The 19199-nt window shown below is 47.4% G+C and overlaps 1 protein-coding gene across 2 annotated transcripts; it reads left to right on the top strand.

Annotated features, from left to right (window-relative positions):
• Positions 1–12198: 12198 nt before the first annotated feature.
• Positions 12199–18941, top strand: LGALSL (galectin like). Of its 2 annotated transcripts, none has more exons than XM_029964375.1 (5): positions 12199–12333; positions 12894–12965; positions 13133–13221; positions 13667–13844; positions 16546–18941. In XM_029964375.1, the coding sequence occupies exons 1-5, from the start codon at positions 12214–12216 to the stop codon at positions 16687–16689; spliced, it is 603 nt and encodes a 200-aa protein (XP_029820235.1). In that variant the 5' UTR covers positions 12199–12213; the 3' UTR covers positions 16690–18941. The 2 variants fall into 2 exon arrangements, with proteins under 2 accessions (XP_029820235.1, XP_029820236.1); XM_029964376.1 differs by lacking the exon at positions 12199–12333 and adding an exon at positions 12664–12750.
• The last annotated feature ends 258 nt before the right edge of the window (positions 18942–19199 follow it).

Genomic DNA, 19199 nt, shown 5'->3' with positions numbered 1-19199 from the left:
CAGCCAGAATAACAAGCCAAGAAACACACGAAGTCTTTCCAACTGAGTTTCTTTTCCTGACAAGTTTCAATTCAGGTTCACTCCAAACGTCGAAAAAGATTAAAGATTCCCTGGAAAGGGTTTGCACCTTCTGATAGGACCAAAGCAGATGGAGGGGAGGGTGAAAGGAAAAGCTTGTGCAAGAACAGAGATGGGCTAATGCATTGCAACAAAAACATTTCAGCCTGAGAAGCTGCTACTGTGGTCATGGGCTGCCAGCAGGGCAACGTGCCAAAACACTTCTGAAACGCGACTGCGGTTGTAGAGGAGCAATGAGAAAACGTCTCACATGCCAGTGCAAACCTCTGCTATCCCAGCACAAAACACAGAGGAAATGGGAATGCAAACAGAAGTCTTGCGTGGTGAGCTGGAAGAGCAGCCCTGGCTCCCTGACGTACACGTCACCTGATGAAGTGCGAGACAGAAGGCGACACAAGCGCGCTCGCTCCCCGGCTTATAAATAGCGACAAACTCTGTCTGGAGCTCTTCTGAAACTGTTGCTCCAAAAATGAAAATCTGGCCTGCTTATGTAAAGGCTTCTGCTGTGTCAGACCAACTCTGCTTCAGATGGAGCAGGACGTGACCGTGCCTCTGGCTGGAATGACAGGGGTTTAATTACTGCCTCTGCCGCCGACATCCCCACCAACCTCATACCGGTCATGACGTCAGCTGGTGAAATCTGGTTCAAGTCTGCAAAATTAAGCCAAGTACATGCTGTCCCCTAACCCTTCTCCTGCCTGTGTGGATGCTACACCTTCCTGGGCAGAGCTGCTCTCCTACATGGTGTGTATGTACAGTGCTAGGCACAGAGGGAGGGCGACGGGCTGAAACAAAATCCTCGCTGGCGAATACTAATTGGTCGCGTCTTTTTCCCTCGTTTGGTTTCACGTTTTTCCCTTGCAGGTTTTCCATGCTGCCTTAGCCTTGGAGACCTCTTCTGTAACTGGTGCCCACACCAGCCAGCAGTGATGCTACGTCTGAAGGGGAGCCTTCCAAGGCAGAGCTTTTCTGGCATGTTTTCTGCTTGCCATCTGTTTAAAGGGAAATGTCCCCAGGGCAGGAGCCTTCTGCATCGCAGGTTATATTCTGTTGGTACCTATCAGATAATAAAGCTGCTTTTAATTAAGACAGGCTGAGCAGGGACTGGTGCTTTATATACACCGCAGGCACTGTGCCCAGGTGAGTGGGAGGTGAGACTGGCAGTCTGGAGACCTACTGAGTATCTCAGGGGTCAAACACAGGATTTATCCACCCAATATTGGATATTTACACTGCAAGTGGCAGTTCTGTGCTCCTTTAAAACCCAACAGATAGAAACAGATAATTGTAGACCACAGTTCATTTCATCCTAAATTCCTTTATACAAAGAATCTCCAGTATCGAGTTGGTGTTGCTGAAGTTGGACAGCTGAAGGTGGTGAGGTGAGTCTGACTCCAACTCACTTGGCTCCACACAGTTGCCCTCGTTGATACAGTGATGGTGGGAATATATTTGAATTGGGTGGCCTGTGAGTGAAAAATTGCACCTGGCTTATTTTTGTTTAGCATTATATTCAATTACAGTACTGGCTTTTCCAATATATAAACAAAAACCCATGTTCCTGCTAGCATAATTTCTACTGATTCCCAGAACCATGTAAACACGTGCATTTTTATGCTATGAAAATACGTACCTTTGCTATGCAAAGACTTTAATATTTGAACATCATAAAATTGTCATTAAAATCAACTTTTTCCCCGAGTAATGCCCCTCCAGAAAAGAACCCAAAACATTTCAAAAGGAGATGTACTATGGGCAAAGAGGATCAGAAACATATCCCTGTTAGAACACATGGAAGAAATCAGCACCAACATCTCACTACCACTTTTGTGCTGTAAAATTCTGCCTGGTTAGGCAGTGGATTTTCACACAGAAAAGCTCCCCAGTTATTCTCTGGCACAAATCAATGTCACAGAGCTGCTCTGATGGAATAAAAGCTTCATACAGCACCAGTGTTATTGCATATTGATTCAGAATGTCCGCAGGGTCTGTCCATTTAACCAGTGTACTACTTTCAAAATGGCTTTTGGTGTGTCCCATTGTGCTGCGTTTCTGCTTTTGGAAAGACATAATGGATTGTCTGAACTGTTTTTCATAAGGACGCTGAAGACACAGCAGTTCCTGAAACAGGTGGCAGGAAACACGGGCACCTCAGGCCTAGCCATCCTAGCAGGACACTAACTTGCTATACAGGTCACAGGCTCTGGGAAAATATGGCAACCTTGGCTTTGAAGGACAAATGGAAAGGTCAATTCTTCTGCTAATGGTTTAATCATTAAATGCCCTTGCCCTCCAGCTCCACTTGCTTAAAAGGCACAATGCTTCTTTAGGGATAGGAGTGGCTGGTGACCTCGATATTTAACTAATAATTAAATGTGATCATTGCAATGCAAGGCAAAACCATCACTTTTTGACATGGATGATTTTACGAAGAGGGTTGTGCAGGGACATTTGGAACATTCAGGTTGCCCTTGGAAAGCCCTCTGTCACCCTAGGAGTTGCCCACCAGAGCTGAAACAGCAGGGGGAAGACACAGAGAAAAGATGGGGAGATTAGGAAAAGGGAGTGATGTGGGGAAGTTGGAAGGAGCTGGGAGAGACTTGGAGGAGGAAACACCTAGAAAATATGATTTATTTATTCAGTGGACAAACAAGGCAGCTCCTCCATCATTAACAACTAATCGCCCTGGGTACCCTGGCCCCAGATTGGCAAAGGGTTTAGGTGTGGCGACAGAAACTCCTACACCTCTCGTCCCTGTGCCTGGATCCAGCAAGGAAATATCCAAACCCCAGCTCCTCAGCTACACCTCCAATAGGAGGTACCATAATTGCTGGGTAGTTGCAATTAACACCTAAAATGGTCAACAAGAAGAACTAAGAAAATGGATCCCCTCCATTGAGCCTCCTCAAGGTGGATTTTGAATCCCATGGGTTTATGGGAACAAAAGAAGATTGTTCCTTGCTTTAGCTCTCACATCGTCACGCCAAGAGGCAGTGCATCAACCAAGGGAACTGTGACATTCACCAAAGGCAAAATGGAAATGACACCTTCAGTCTAACAGAGAACAAACCAGCACCTCCTGTCAAAGCACCCACATTGGCTGGAGGGAAGGAAAGACTTCTTGGCTTGTCTTGACATCAGACCACTGGGCATCCAGCAAGGAATGTTAGGTTCATGACACAGAAGAGATAGAGGAGCAAGACCACCTAAAGACCACCTAGCACAGTAAAAAGAATTTTTCTCCTGGTAAGGTGTGAAGAAGGAGGATCTTCCTGCATCCCTCCTCCACCATCATCTGTGTACGTTCTCCAAATAACTGCTTTGGAACAACAGCCTGTAAAGCCTCACTAGTCTGAGGAACATATTGGTAATCAGTGAAAAGGCTTGGTATTAAGAGAACATTATTGAATCACCTGGCGATGAAAAACATTCAGTAGCCAACCAGTGGATTAGAAGCTAATGGATGAGGGCCTTCTCCTCCAGATAGCCATCCTTCCAAGAGTAACCAGACACACAGGCATCCCATCACTGCAGTGCCCCCTGGAAGTGTCACTCACAGCATGTGGAGGGAGAAAAAATTCTGTTTAGCAAACTTACTTTCACCTGCAAACTCCCATTGATTTTGCTGCTTCCTTCAATATGGGTAGAGTAGGACAATCTGCCAAATTGTGTCTATCTTTCAGGGGCAAATGCCTTTATGAGAAACACTCCAAGACATTCAATTAGTGCATGGCCACACTGTGCCATGAAACTCTATACACTCATCTAGCAGCTGTCTTGAAGTTCTCAGAGGGCAAGATGCTCTCTTTTGAGCCATTAGAAGCACTCCTGAAATACCAGAGGTGTTCTGTAGAGCACTTTGTCTCAGTTTCTGGCCAGCAGACCTGTGCAATCCATGGCCTACCTTTATTGCGTTTGTTAAAGTTGAGAAAACCAACCTCTTATCAGCATGTTTCAATTTGCCATCAAGGAAGTTCAACAAGTCCCCAAAGTATTTTCAGAATTCACAGATCTAGAAAGCTTGAAAAGTTAACTACTTTAGATTTTAACATCAAAATTCCCATTCAACCTCCCTCTCTCTGGGTAACGAGATGTGACAGGACCATGACCCAAGGGGCCATGGCTGCAGGCATGAAGAAATCTTCTTACTCAAGTTGCTCATCAAACGAATAACATGAATCTCACTTTGTCGTGAGCCTCTCAGGGCTCAAACGATTTTCAGCTTCAGAGTTGGAAGTCCAATTTTGTGTCTTCCCTTGGGAAACATTTTTCCATAAGTGGCTACTGAATCAACGTTGTGAACATCTTTGCTGTGCCACCCTTTATCCACTTTCAGAACTCTGTTACAAAGAAAAAATGTTCAAAGTCACAGATCTACAATATTAAAGTGTTGACTGGTTGCATAGTTCCATAGGATAAGGCAACCCCAAATTTCTATGCCAAGTCAAACATGCCTCTGTGTGTGTGCAACGTGTTCTTTGTGCCTCCAATGTCTCACAGTGACCACAGATGACAGAAAAGCTCAAAAATTCTCAAGTACCCAAAAGCTTTGGGGAAAAAGACGACAAAGCTGAGGAGCCAGACTCCACCAGTACCCTTGGTGAGAGAAAGGCCACAGTGGTACTCCATATGATTGTACCATCAAAGGCCAACAGCAGGCAAACCCAGACTATCATACTAGACACAAAACTGGAGGAAACCAGGCTTTGCTGGCTCTACAGCCTGTGGCATGATTTGGTGCTTTCCCTGGAGTGTCACTGTGCCTTCACTGCACTTGGGACCTGGTTGTCCTGATTAGGTGAGGACAGGTTTGTTCTCCTCCGCTCCCTTACCTCTGCCTGCAATACAGGCTCGGGAGACTCTTGCCTTGCTTTGCCACTGACCTGCTAAGCCACTTTCCCTTTCAGCACCTCTGTTTCCTCATCTTTGAAACAAGGATTGTGACCTCTATGAGACGCTTTGATGTCCACAGACGAAGTGTGCTGTGGCACATATGCACGTTCTCTCTATTTTGAACACTGGTAACATATCGTTGTGGGTTTTTTCTACTATTTATTCACCTTTATTATTGAAAATGGAAATCAATGAGCCACCCTGAACAATAAGAATAAAATAAAATAAAAAAAAAAAAAGGAAACACTTTGGATCAGCTTTCTCTTTTGAAGATAATTACAGGAGAGAAAGCAATTTTGAAACAAAAGTGGCAAAGTGCAATGCTTAGGAACTGTAGAGCAGGATGTATTTGTCCACCCCACAGTTTGCTGTTGCAATATTCCTCTTCTCTTCCATTTTCTAAGTCATGTACAAAACATGCTTCCTAAATAAATTATTTAGCTCTGAACTGCTGCAATGCACAGCAGGATGCCTGTAAGGACAAAGCACTGTTCTTACGAAACGTTGACCTCATACGATCCAGGGGGGAAGAGGAGTTCAGACTGCAACAAGTCCTGGGTGGGAATACAGCACCTGAAACCCATGTGCACAGGCAGGGAAACCTGACTTGGTCAGCCACCCAGCAGTTCCCATCTCTCCCTTTTCTTCCCAGGAACGGCCTCATTTCCCAGCCTGGGCAGACGTGCTGATTGTGTGGAATTTTCTGAAGGCACTGTTGGCATTGTTGGTGGATGAAGGGAAGTTGCCAGTCTCAGGCTGTACCTGCAGATGTTCGGGACTCAGTCAGATGCTGGCTCTGCTCCAGGTGCACCAAAACCAGCAAACCACTTTGGACAAACCAGTGATGTCCAGCAAATCCATGCAGGGACTGCATTGCCCACATACAACCAAGTGCAGTATTGCCATTAAATGTAAAGATGTGATTCCCGTGTTCCATGTTTCATTCGCAGAAAGCACTTTAAACCCAGAAATATTAAGGCAGGTCTTTTAAATTACAAGTGAAGAATATTCCCTGTGGAGCTTCTCAATACAGTAAACAGCCCCCACCCTGTCCTGCAGACAGTGAAAAGCTACAGGAAACCTCTTCCAGACTGAGCAGTGTCATGGTATGTTTGGATACAAGGTACTCCATAAATTCAACTATATTTTATGAGCTCATTAGGAAAGTAAACAAAAAACCCCAGCAAATAAAGGCTCAATCCCCTTTGTACATATGAGTCTAACACGTCATTTCACTCATTTACCACTTAATTCATCAGGTTTTGAACACCCATGTTCTCTAACTCATAACAGGCAACCTGCAACTCAGAACTTGTGCACTTATGAGCAATACAGAGAGGATGGTGAGAGTGATCGTCCTTCCTTCTCCATCAGGGTGCAGGTGTCCAACTGGATCACACCAGGATGCATGGAAGCCTCAGCAGTCCAGCTGCTGGTCTTGCTGCTTCAAAGGCTTTTTGGGTGAGCTGACACATTTCTACTGCCCAGCGTGGAAGTGAATCTCTCCCACTGCCATGAGTTAAGGGGTCTGAGGAAACTGTCCAACACCCAGTGTGCAAGGAGGATGGTTGGCTGCAGGGGACAGCAAGCTGCAGGTGATGGTGGCTGTGAGAGGCCCTTTAGCCCTTCCTGGTCACCACGCCCTGCCCATGTCTTGCCCTTGCTCTGACCACGTGGCCCTGCTCTAAGGAGGTCCCCTAAACTTTCTGGGATCTGGTCCTGGCCACCCTGCTCTAGGGAAGGCTGCTGGAGCAGATATTGGATCAGACAACTGTGCTGGTCTAAAGGTAAACCAGCAGGGGAAATGAATCCAACTCAAAAGAGAGATTATAAATCAGAATAACAATTTAATAAAATAATACAATAAGTACGATTATACAGACAAAGAATTGGTTTTAACCCACAAAACCCAAATGTATAACCCAGCACCCTGGGGCATGAGCAGAGTGGTGTTCTTTGGGCCCCCTGAGTCCAAAGTAAAAGAAGAGGGGAAAACCTGTTGGTGAGAGTGCTGTTGCAGTCTGGTTGAGAGTGGTGACTGCAGTCTGGTTGAGAGTGGTGACTGCAGTCCGGTCAAGAGTGGTGGTTGCAGTCCGGTTGAGAGTGGTGGTCTGCAGTCTTCCTCTGGATCCCACGAGTGGTTAAAAAGTCCCAAGACCCCAAGATTATATATATCCTTTAGTTCAGGCAGGAATGCCCAGCACCTCCCTCAGGGCGGGGAGTTCCACAATGAGCGTGAGGACAGGAACATCTTCCTATCTCGCAGGCCTCTTAACACCCAGTTTATAGCCTGAGGAGTCAGGCTGCTCTGGGCAGATGGTGTAAATGGCCTATTGATAACAGTTTCTGGGAAATGGCATGGAAGGCTAGACAATACACAGTTTTGGGTTACACCCATACAGTGATGAACTGGTCCCAGCTGTTCTAACTAGGACAATGACTTTCACAGGTGCCTTACAACCTCCACACATGGGTGGGATATTCTGCTTTGGTTTGACTCCTAAAGCACCTCAACTCAACCCTGCTGCCTGCTGGGAAGGGTGCTGGGACAAAAAAAATGACCCCAAACTCAATTCTCCCCCAAGAGTCATCCCCAAACAACAATTCCTCACCCCAGGATGTCCTATGGCAGCACAGTCAGAAGAGAGGAAAGATCATTTTATTGTGGACATCACCTGGGGGGGTGTGCAAGAGTCACAGCACTCCAGCTGATGAACAGGAATCAGCACCTACAACAGCCACAGAGCTCTGAGAAAACTGGAAAGGCAGGAGGAGGCAGGATTTTGTTCCCCTTGGGAGAGCAGCCCCTCAGCAAAAAGGGCCACCAGCGAACTGCCACCTGGCAGCAGCAGCCTGAGCATGGCAGAGCCAGGATTCTCTGTCCTCCCAGTCTCCCTGTCCCACATAACAGCAAGGACATACCAATGCTCCTAGTGGTTCTCCAACCCTTTCCATCCTCCTGACTGGCACCTTGGGACTCCCTGTCTGCAAAGAGGAGAGGCAAGCAGTGAGCTGGAGGTGGCTTCCTTAAGTCCTGATCCCCTCCTGCCAAAGCTGGACTGAAAAATCACAAGATTTTTAAATACATGTATATAATGGTCCTTTTTATTTGCCACTAGATTTCAGTTGTTATGAAAATAGCTAAATTCGCAAATTGCTAGAAATGGCTTCTTTAAAACAAAACACAACCAAACAAACACACAAAAAAACCCAAACAACTCCCCACCCCACAGCAACAACAACAACAACAACAAAGCAGCTTAAATAAAATAAGAGCCAGGTATTTGTGAAATGACAAAGGCCTCAACACTGAAACAGAAAGACAAAAGAACCAACATTATGAGATTCATGAAAAAATTGTTGAGATAGGAAAATACCGAAGAAGTGCCAAAAAAGACAGAGCAGGAAAGACCAGCCTGTGATGCACTTAAACATTGATTCTCTGTAGAAAGGACTGGAAGTGCTGAAAGATCCTGAATGTCTACAGCCTTCAACCAGCAAGTAATGCCATATCCAACTTGCCTTTATGTACATGCCCTTGGCTCCAGTAAACAATCTTCGAGACAGGTATTTCTGATACACACCTGCTCTGCAGCAGATGTGCAGCGGTTCTGTGTGCAACCAAGCAACTCAGTCACCAGGACCATCTCCTTAAACACCAGTTTACACAACCCGTTACTGGGAGCCCCAGAAAACTGACTTCTCCACTGGATTTGTGCACGGCCAGAGACTGAACCCCTAAGGGCAAAACTCTTGACCGTAATAACTCAGGGGGCAACAAGAGAGCAAGGAAGCCACATGAAATAAATGTCAGGAGAGGGGTGCTGCTCCCGGCCCTGGGTTCCCTCCTCCATCCATGAGGATGTGACAGCACTAGCCTGGGAAAGCGCACAGGCGTGGTAAACACTCTCTCCACGCTGTCCGTACGGATAACTGTCATTTGTCTTTCCCACGGGTGAGCGTGGGAGGGCAGGCTCAGGAACATTTCCACCAGTACACGGCATCCCGTGCTTCAGCCTTGGCACACAGTGCCAGAGGAACCTGTCCTTGGAACACTTTGAAGCCACACTGCAACAGGGCATGCACAACATCTCCTGCTCTGCTCTCCAGCCCTTGCCCCTTCCAACCCCCTATTCATTGTCACTACTATCCTCTCCCAAGTCCTGCCTTGAACACCCACTCAGGACGAATCTATGCCTGAAAAAAATAGACCTCTGCCTGAGGATTTGCAGTGGCAAAGATACAAAGGTAAAAAAAAAAAATCACACAACCCAAATTGGTTATCAGCACTGCCATTTTACTGCTGTAATTATGAAAAGGAGGAATTCCTCTGAACTATTAAACACTTGGCTCCAACCACTGAATCAAACTTATTCCAAGCCATTCTCCTTTATTGGATGACTCAGCTTTTTCTGAGTCTCACAAAAAAACAGGACTTGAGTGCTTTGCCACCCAGAAACCAAAGGAAGCTTCCATGAAACCAGCACACACCTCCCATCTTCTCAACATTGTTATTAAAAAAGCAAAACAAACCAGAGAGGTTCTACAAGTCAGCCTATAAACCCAGTCATGAGGAGAGTAGTGTCAGTGGTAATGGGGCAAGAAAGGCAGGGTAATTATACCACACCAAATTTGCAATCGTGCCACATTCCTTGCTGGTGAAGGCCGGCTAAGAATTAGATACACCTTTTTAAATCATCAAAGGGAGTGGCTGCAAGATACAAGGTGCTGGGATTAAGATGAAATTCTAGGTTTGCCAGTTCTCAGCAATGGCTTTGGTGGCTGGGCTGGGCATGTCATTAAATGCTCCCAAACGGTGTTCACACCATGTCACTTCTTTTTAATCTTTATATGATTCTCTGTATTTCAAGAGTCCCAGGCTCCCACTGGGCAAAAAGCTGTACAAACCAAGAAACTGAAGACAATACCTATCCAAAACATTTTTTGCACTTGGTCAACCGGACAAGTCTGGTAACTTGTACCTCAGCACTACTTCAGTGGTGCACAAATATTTATCATGTTGCTCCAGTTACTGCCACAAGGTCTGCAAGCTCAGGCCCTCAAGCATGAAAACTCAAGAGCTTCCCTGCCAAGAAGGCTGTTAAAAATACTGAATGGGAAAAATACTATTTCGTGAAGATGATTTAAAGAGGTCTACATGAGTGAGGGAACAGATTTGGCTCAGACCTCTCCTTTTTCAGAAGAACAAGTACAGGAGTTCAGGTGCAGCACTTACCCTGCAGGTCTTTGCAGAGGGGCTGGGAAGCTGGGTCTCAAGGAAGCCCCTCCATGGGTGAGAGGCACGGTGCTGCGATTTCAGAAATGGAATCCTGCTCCACAGCCTGCTGGGCAATGCAGAGGCAGGTAATCTTCTGCTGGAGAACATCTCTCTTGGAGAAACCACAGGAGTGACCATCACGCAGGCAGGACAGCGGCACACAGAGGCAGAGCTCCTGCTCTGGCTGCCTCACCTTGTTTGTACTGTACACGGGATTCTCAATAACCTCCTGGGCTGTTACAGGGTAAGAGGAGAACAAGGCACAGAAACAGAAAGGCACAGACCACCAGAGACTTAAAAACTGATGAATGTTCTCTCCCACCGTAATTTCATAGTGCAGGTTGTTCCAGACAATCCACGGCCAACAAAACAAATGCTGCATTTGTGCTAGTTTTCAGAAAACATGCCAAAAAGACAAACACAAGGCAAAGCAGCCAGCCAAATAGACAAGTCTTGATATTTAATTATTTTGAAATGAAAAAGTTCAATTAAAACCAGCTACAAAACAAAGACATAATGATTACCTCTCTCTTCATAAGTTTGTGCTTTGGCACAAATAACTGGCTGGCCTGATTTTATGTCCAATGAATTTAATCTTATCCAACAAAGTGGCTCCCTGTACAGCACAGAAGACAAGGAGTTCTGAAAAGAGCTCTTGGGACAATGCATAACACCATACAACTAAATTAAAAAAAAAACCAACCAAACAAAAAGCCTAATGTAGTTGGCATCAGATTGTGGTGCGGTAAGCAGCACTCAGGAGCTGACAAACCCATCAAGCTAACTCCAGTTCCACTTTGCGGAGAAGTTGTGAATGCACTCACCTCCCCACTCGAAAGCCAGCTGTTTGTGTGGTGTGATGGGTTCATGTTACTGCACTATTTATGAATTCAGTCTCCTGGCAGTATACAAGCCAGATGCTTTTCCATGTGGTGGCAGCTGACACCCAGTGATTCGGCATGAAGAAAAGAGTCCAGTGGTTTTTCCCATGCTGAGGCCTGGGACACAGGGATGCTCACTGCCCTCGTGCCCAGCCGTGCCAGTACACCTGAAGCCATGACTTCAGCACATGACTTACAGTAGAGCTGTATGCTCAAACATAAGCTTCTGTGAGCCATCTCCAGCTGGGCATCCAGAGATGAAAACATCCCCAAATTAGTGGGCACTGCTGAAAAAGTTAGCCAAGTGTCTAAACACTTGCACAATCTGCACTTACTCTCAGTACCTCTTGATTTTTCAGATGGCATCACCCACTGATTGCAAGCGTTTCCCAATGGACACAGTCATATTGAAACCCTAAATATTGCAGTGACTTAGCTTCTTCCACTTCACTTTACTCAATGTAATTAATCCCCACAGCGCCTCAGAGGAAGAAGGACAGCGGCATCGACCAACCCAACCCCAGTGTGCAGGCATGAGGCACGAAAAGCCAAGGGAACTGTGCGAGGTCCTGCAGAGCGCAGGCCAAGTCCATCTGCTGTGTCACGTTTCTAAAGAGATACTCATGCCATCAAACCCCAGTGGTGAGGAAGCGGGAAGAAAGCCTTCCTCAATTCTCCCCCCCTGCCCAGGACCCCGAACTCGTCAACATGATCATTACAGCATGTTTGACGGCACAAGTCACTCCTGCTGTGGTCCAGGCGAGGGATTCCTGGCATGGCACGGGCAGGGCTTGGTGGCCTCGGCCGGTGCTCCCCGCCGGCACGGCCGCATTGCATAACTACGGACACTGCATGTCAGTGGGAGCTCCCCACCGGCATCCACCGGCTTATGCAATCACCGCGCCCCGCTGCGGGGCCGCAGGGAGGCGGGTTTGGGCTCCCCTCGCCCTCCCCTTCCTGAGCGCTGCCCACCGACCCCGCTCGGGGTATCGGCCCCCTGAGGGTCCTCGCCGTGGGGCACGGAGGGGAGCGGGGTGGGGGTTCATTTCGGAGCGGCCGAGGCACCCCTGGAGAAGGGGAGTCATGCAGGACACCTCGCCTTCGCCGAGGCGTCCAAGCTCAGACATAAAGGTGCTCCCTGACGTGAGGGGGCGTGGGGCTCCTGTGGCCGCTCTCCGGGCATCCATCACCTGCAGGTGCCAGGTGAGGTCCGGACCCCGCCAGGCCGGGCCACCGCCGTCCCCCCACCGCAGCAGCGGGCCCGGGGTACCGCTGCCCGAGGGCCGGCCCCGCCGCGGGCTGCGAGCGGAGGAAGCGGCAGCGGCCCCCGCCCCGCCCTGCCCGGCTCCCCCTCGGGCCAAGGGCTGGGCTCCCCGCCGGGCGAGGCAGAGCCAGCCTGCCACCTCCCCTCCTCCTCCTCGCTCCCTCCTCCTCCTCCTCGCCTTCCTACTTCTGCACCGGCTCCGCTCGGCTCCGCCGCTGCCCCTCCGCCGCCGAGGCTGCACAGAGCCCCCTCCCTCCTCCATCCTCCCTCCCTCTCCCCCGCCCTCCGCCCTGTCCCCAGCGCCGCCGCCGCCGCTTCCACAGATGGCGGGGACTGTGGCCGAGCGGGACGCGCTGGTGAGTGCGGCTTCGCCCCCCGCCCGGGCCACCGGCACCGGCACCGGGACGGGGCCGGGGGGCCGGGCAGGGCACCTGCGGAGCGGGCGGGGGCGGGGGGGCTGCGCCTGGCCCTGCCTCAGCGCTCTCCTTTCTACCTGCAGAAAATAGAGGACGGGCATTTAAACAACTCCCTGGGATCCCCGGTGCAAGCTGATGTGTACTTCCCTCGCTTGGTAAATCACCTTTATTTGGTTTCTTTCTTTTTTTTTGGGGGGGGGGAGGTGGTGGTATTTTATTTTTTTAACCCCTTTACTCCCCCCTCTCCTCCGCCCGGCTGCAAAACGGCGGCCGCTGCTGATGCCGAGCTGACCCTCGCCACCTTCCCCCCTGTCCTTTCCAGATCGTCCCCTTCTGTGGGCACATCAAAGGAGGAATGAGGCCGGGAAAGAAGATCTTAGTTATGGGCATAGTGGACCTCAACCCCGAGAGGTAACACCTGGGCCCGGCCAGGGGGAGATGGGGGAGCGGCCACACGCACGTACACATACACACGGATCCCTGCTTTCTGGAAAGGATTATTTTTATCATTTTAAATATAGCATGCTGATTTCTCCTTTGACCCATAGAGGGGGCATTTCTTCAAGGGATCCCGTTTTCACTTGGGAGTAAAGGAGCATATAGAGCATATATATATGCATATATGTACACATATATGTACAACACCATGCACACACAGACATATATATATATATATGCCATAACCATGTTCCTGTCACTGCTGAGCTTTCAGGGTTTCTCTGAACTAGCTGAGCTGTCATCCCCCCTGTGCCGCTATACCAGGGGCTTTAATAAGCCAAGAAATGAACCTGGGCGGTATTTGGGGCTTATTTGGTTTTTTTCTGGCTGAACGAGAGCCGTCCTGTTTGTGTTGCAGCTTTGGCATCAGTCTGACTTGCGGGGAGTCAGAAGATCCTCCTGCGGATGTAGCCATAGAACTGAAAGCTGTGTTTACAGACAGACAGTTTGTCAGAAACTCTTGTGTAGCCGGAGAATGGGGGGAAGAGCAGTCATCTATTCCTTACTTTCCATTTATACCGGACCAGCCTTTTAGGGTGAGTACCAGGATGACAGCGGCTTACACTGTATCCGATAAAGTGTCATTTGATCTGAGTTGCAGCAGGACCTGACTTGGCTTTCTTGAAATCACAGTGTAGCCCGCGCTGCTCCTGTTGAGACACCAGTTGCTGGTTTGTTTGTATCCATCAAAAGTTGTGCAGGGATCCTGCTGCTACGTGCAGCTGCAGGCAGTTCGGATGGGGCTGTGAACACCTCACCTGGGTGCTATGACAAGTCGGAGGTTGTAATACTGTGTGATGAAGTCCAACTTCCTGAGCTTAGTTTTATAGCTATATATTAAAAAGTACCTCTATGTTATTAGTGCATTACAAGTTATTACTGGAGAATGTAAATACTCTGTGGGACTGCTGTATGTTTTGATGGTTTTTTTAATGGACATAGTGTTTGCAGTTTAGTGCGGCTAATAAGGATCACGTTCATCCTTTGTCTCCAGGGATGTTCTGTAGAGGTTGACCGTAGCTCTTCGTGTGAGCAGATTAAACAGCTAAGCAATAGTGGTATTCTTTCCTGAACCCTGGGATTAAACCTCCCATCAAATTTAAGTCTGTAGTCACTTGAAAATGGTGTTCTGGGAAATGCTGTGGCACTGTGGATGGACTGGGTTGACCTAGAAGCAGATTCCCATCTGTAGTGTTTATGGTTACGTGAAGATGTCTTTGCAAATCAGGACTAACAAAGTATGTGGCTGCAGAGGGCTGCTTCACTACATTGAGGAAAAAAGGCTGCATGCCTTTTCCATGCAGCTGACCCAGAAAAACCTTCCTCCTCCTCCTCCCCGCCCCTCTTGCAAAACCTCACTAGCCCCTCTGCTAAATGCCAGTGCTCTGACCAGCTGCCAAACTCTCTTAATCCTTCTTGCCCCCAAGATAATCTCCCCCAGCCCCAAAAGCTCACCATCTCCCCAGATGCTTGGGCTTTAAGAGGGTGTTTGTGACTGGTTTTGCCGCAAATTGGTTGCGCTCTACTTGCTTCTACAAACTCTCCCATCAGAACTGGCAACACCCTTTGGTGGTGTGGGAAATGCAACTTGAAAAGACTTGGAGGCTGGGTCCTGCTCCAGCTGAGAGGGTTCCACTGCCTGCTGCACTGGGTGGTGACTGGGCCCTCAGACGAGCCAGACAAATTACACAGAGCGTGTTTTGTGGGTGTCCCACTAATGGCAGTTGAGGTTGGAGGACAGCAGTATTGCACGTTTACTGTGAGATACTGTAGATAGGGAGTTGTTCTTTCCCCCCTTTTCTTTTTTTCTTTTCTCTTTTTTTCCCAAATGGAATTTAGGCTCCCAACTGACTTTGCACCTTTGATGGTCTCCCTCTCAGTGAATAAATTAGACTATTAAGCGTTCTTGCCAATTACTTGTGGCCCAGTCCAATTATCATTCCGGCGTGGCCCCGGGTGATCTGGAGAAGCGGACTGTGAGCAGGGTTGAGGGTAACCATATCTTTTACATAACAAGGCCTCGGGCTGGCTGCGCCTGCTGCAGTGACACAGGAGCTACGTGGCAGCACGGGCCCTTCCCTGGTGCTTGGTGCACTACCAGGTGTCCAGGAGTTTAAGCTCTCCTGGACTGTCAGCTGCCACTTCTCCCAGTGCGACGTGCTCCATGTCAGCTGGGCTTTGGCTCAGGCAGTTTGTCACCCCTTTCGCATTTTTACGTGCTGTAATAGCAGCAGAGTCAAGTGCCTGGAAGCAGCACTTCACTCTGGACAACCTCTTGAAATGACCCAGGATTTGCATGTGGCTCCCCTGCAGATTTTCTCCTTAGCCTGTCCAGACCTGGAGGTCTCCAAAGGCCTGCACGAGAAGCGCATGTTCTGTGCCCTCGTGTCCCTGCTTCCTGCTGGGGCAGCTCCAGTAGATCTTAACAACGGGACACCATCTCAAGCCACCCCTAACGTCAGGAATCTCCCAACTTGTCCAAGCTTGTTCAGCTCCAGGCTTTATTGCTTTTCCAGAGCATTTCTGCAGGTCTCTCAGGAGGAGGGATGAGCTGTGTCCCTCCCTGATCTGGTTTGTGCCTTGTGCAAACTGCCCAGCTGAATTCAAGCAATCCTGCACTGCATCGCCTTCACTGCAGCCCCAGGATGGAGTCCAGTCCAACAGGGAGTCCTGGGCTGTCTGCAGCCACAGGAGTGAAGGCTTTGTGGTTATGCAGGAGCTCTGTATATGTGGGAGGGAAAGACAAACCTATCTCCCTGCTCCATATTCGCTCCCTTCCAGTAAATTAACAGTAGTGTGGAAAGCATTGCAGAGGGAACTGCCGCCTTATTCCGCAGGAAAAAAAAAAAAAAAAGAAAAAGAAAAAAAAAAAGTAGCAAGGAATGCAAGGTTTGGGTTGGAGATACAATTTCTTCCTGCTGTGATTAGCGGTTTGAGTCTGTTTCTGGCATTATTCCAAGAGGCGAAACCTCCCAGTAGCCAGTGGGACTGGGTTCCGGTGTGCTTACTGCTACGACAGCGTGAGATTGGATTAATGTCCCTGGGCAGTAAGAGCAGATCCATCACAGTGTAACTGGTGTCAAGGGGGAAAACTGGTCTCAGCCCTGGCTGTCGTGTGGCACATTAGTAGCACAGTGTGTAACTTCACTAACACTACTTAAAGTGCTTTTTGTGTGCTGTGAAATAACTTTCCAGTTACGCTGGGAACAACATGCTTTAACAATTTATCTTTTACAGGTTGAGATACTTTGCGAGCATCCCCGTTTTAGAATATTTGTGGATGGACATCAGCTCTTTGATTTTTACCACCGTATTGAAACACTGTCAGCAATTGACACAATAAAGATAAATGGAGATCTTCAGCTTACAAAACTGGGCTGAGCTTGTTAGGACTGCAGATTCCAAACCAGCTCAGGTGCCATCGTCCGTTTGGAGCAGTGACAGCCAGCTCTGGACACAGCTATGGTAGGAAGGCTGCCCTGTTCCTTTTCCGCATGCAGTTCTTCACTCCTGTGCCGATGAATTGGGCTGTTTTTTATCCTAATGAAGAGCACTGTTGGTTAATAGACATTGAGCCGTTTTTCTTGGATCAAAATAGCCCACCTGTGCTGGATAATCAAATTGGAATGGATTCAGAAAGACTTGCAGTCTTTGTTTCAAATCTCACAGAAATGCAGTTTCTGAAATGCAGCGCTAAAACCGGTTACTGAACAGTAGTGACAACAAAAACGAGTTTTTTCTTTTGCAAATATTGTTTCTGCACTGAAGTGGAGTAGTGTAGCACAACATAGGGCCACGTGCTGACGTCCTTACCCGGGGCCTGAGCCTGGTTCCATGGAAATCAATGGCAAAACTCCCACTCACTTTAACGGGGTACAATCAAACTGTCTAGTCCTTAGTCAAGCACAATTCCCACTGATTTCTATGGCATTTTTGCACACACCTTGGGGCCTGCTGTTCTGCTGGTGTAAATCAGCATTACCTGCACAGCTCGCAGTGGAGTTCTGCTGATTGCTCCCAGCTGCTGGTTTGGCCCAAGGGCTGTGCAAAAACTGACTGAGGGTGTGTGGACACAGCCTGTGTATTTTAGTCAGGGTATTTGCATAGAATGTAGGTCGTTATGAGTTTTTGCACAACGTATTGTTAATACAATTTTTAAAGCTTCTCTGTAGTTTATTTATTTATACTCATTGTATGTATTATTAGTAAAAAATGAACAATCTTACTGGCGGTTAAGAACGGCAACGTGTAAACATTTTGAATGTACAAAACGTCTGAGGTTCTTTGGGTAAACTTTACATATCGTTCTTGAAAAAAAACCATGTTTCCTATTGAACATTTAGTTATGTTTTAGTGGAGCCCTCTAGGCCCTCTGGGAAAACGTGGGCATGGTAGCTGGTGGGGGGAACTCCGCATATTCACGAGGATCTGTTTTTCAGGGCTTACTAACTTTGCTGCACAGGATGGGTTTGAGTTGAAGTCGATCCATTTTAAAAACTTAAAACCCAAATTTGTAGGTTTAACTGTGCTTTTATAACCTGAGAAAAAGTTGAATTTGGCAATCTCTTAGTTCAGAAAGAGAACCAGGCTCTTTCCAAGGGAGATGGGAGATTCTTTACTCTTGTTTGAGAACATATTTGGCCTTTGATATGACAATTAAAACTTGTCTAGACAGCCAAGTTATTAATGCTTGAAAATCAGCTACTGCACATGAATAATAACTTTTCAAGTAGCTTTTAAAATAGTAGGTATAGGTGTATAAACACAGTCATTGCGCTACACTATAAATGAACACAGCCACTTTCTTGACTTCTTTAGGACTAAATACACTTTTTTCCCTGGCTGCTCACAATGGTCTGTAGTGGGTCTTTCTGAGTAGTTATAATCGTGATATAAACATACATTTAGGCAATTTAGAAACACATAATATAGGGACTAAAACACAGACTATAAAAAACATCCTTTGTAGCACAGTATTAAAAAAAAAAAAAAAGAGAGGAGAATCTCACAAACAGAACTGTGTTTAACCTGCAATAAAACTGTGGTTTAAAGCCACCAGAACTGGAATATCCAAAGTTAAGGGTAGAATGCCAATGCAAAGCCTCATTTTGTGCTAATTTGGCCTGCAGTTAAGAAGCCTTAGACTGCAAGCTGAAATTCCAACTGTGGCTCTAGTCCAAAGCCTGTTGAGGTCAATCAGAGTCCTCTGAGCATAGAAGCCTGATTCTTATTTCATGCAAGTGCAAATCTCTTTGTAAAGCTGAGGGATTGTTGCTGCTGCTCCAGACAAAATAAGAATCAGGCTGCCACCTATAATATACAAGTTAAAAATTCAATTTTTAGCCTTAACATTTGATGCTCCCTGACTTTTCTTCCTACTTCCAAATTAAGAGAGAACTTGTTGTTTTCCAGGTGACTCTTTTATCTGATGTGTGGCTTTTAAGCTTTACATCAGATTCTATTTGTACTCCAGATTGAATTGAAATGTTCCTGTCTTGCTCTGTTTTTACTCTTTTACATGATACATGATGACTGTGTCATTTTCCATTGTATAAAAAACGCTGACAGTGTTTCGGTACAAAATATATTCTTAAAAATTATGATAATAAAAATCCAAGGGAAAGGTGCTTCTACATGAGGTGTTTTGGATTTTTCTCCAGCTTGGAAGTGGTCTGTGCTTCCAAAGCTGATGCAGGCAGAAGATGTTTGGAGAGGAATTTAGCACCCTCTGTGCCTAGTGCTTTCTCCCAACCGGATATCTAAAGCCAGGTTTGCTGATGCAGGGCCAGTGCCTGAGGCCAGAAGTAGGAGGCAGGAGAGAGTAAGTAGCATGTCTACCCTGCAGTAGCTCAAACCCAAAGGGAATCTCCCTGACAGCACACCAACAGAGA

The sequence above is a fragment of the Manacus vitellinus genome, unplaced genomic scaffold, assembly GCF_001715985.3.
Source record: "Manacus vitellinus isolate BGI_N305 unplaced genomic scaffold, ASM171598v3 scaffold_70_pilon, whole genome shotgun sequence".
NCBI lineage: Eukaryota > Metazoa > Chordata > Aves > Passeriformes > Pipridae > Manacus > Manacus vitellinus.
Note: the sequence above shows the minus strand (reverse complement) of the source record. Positions and strands in the feature narration are given on the sequence as shown.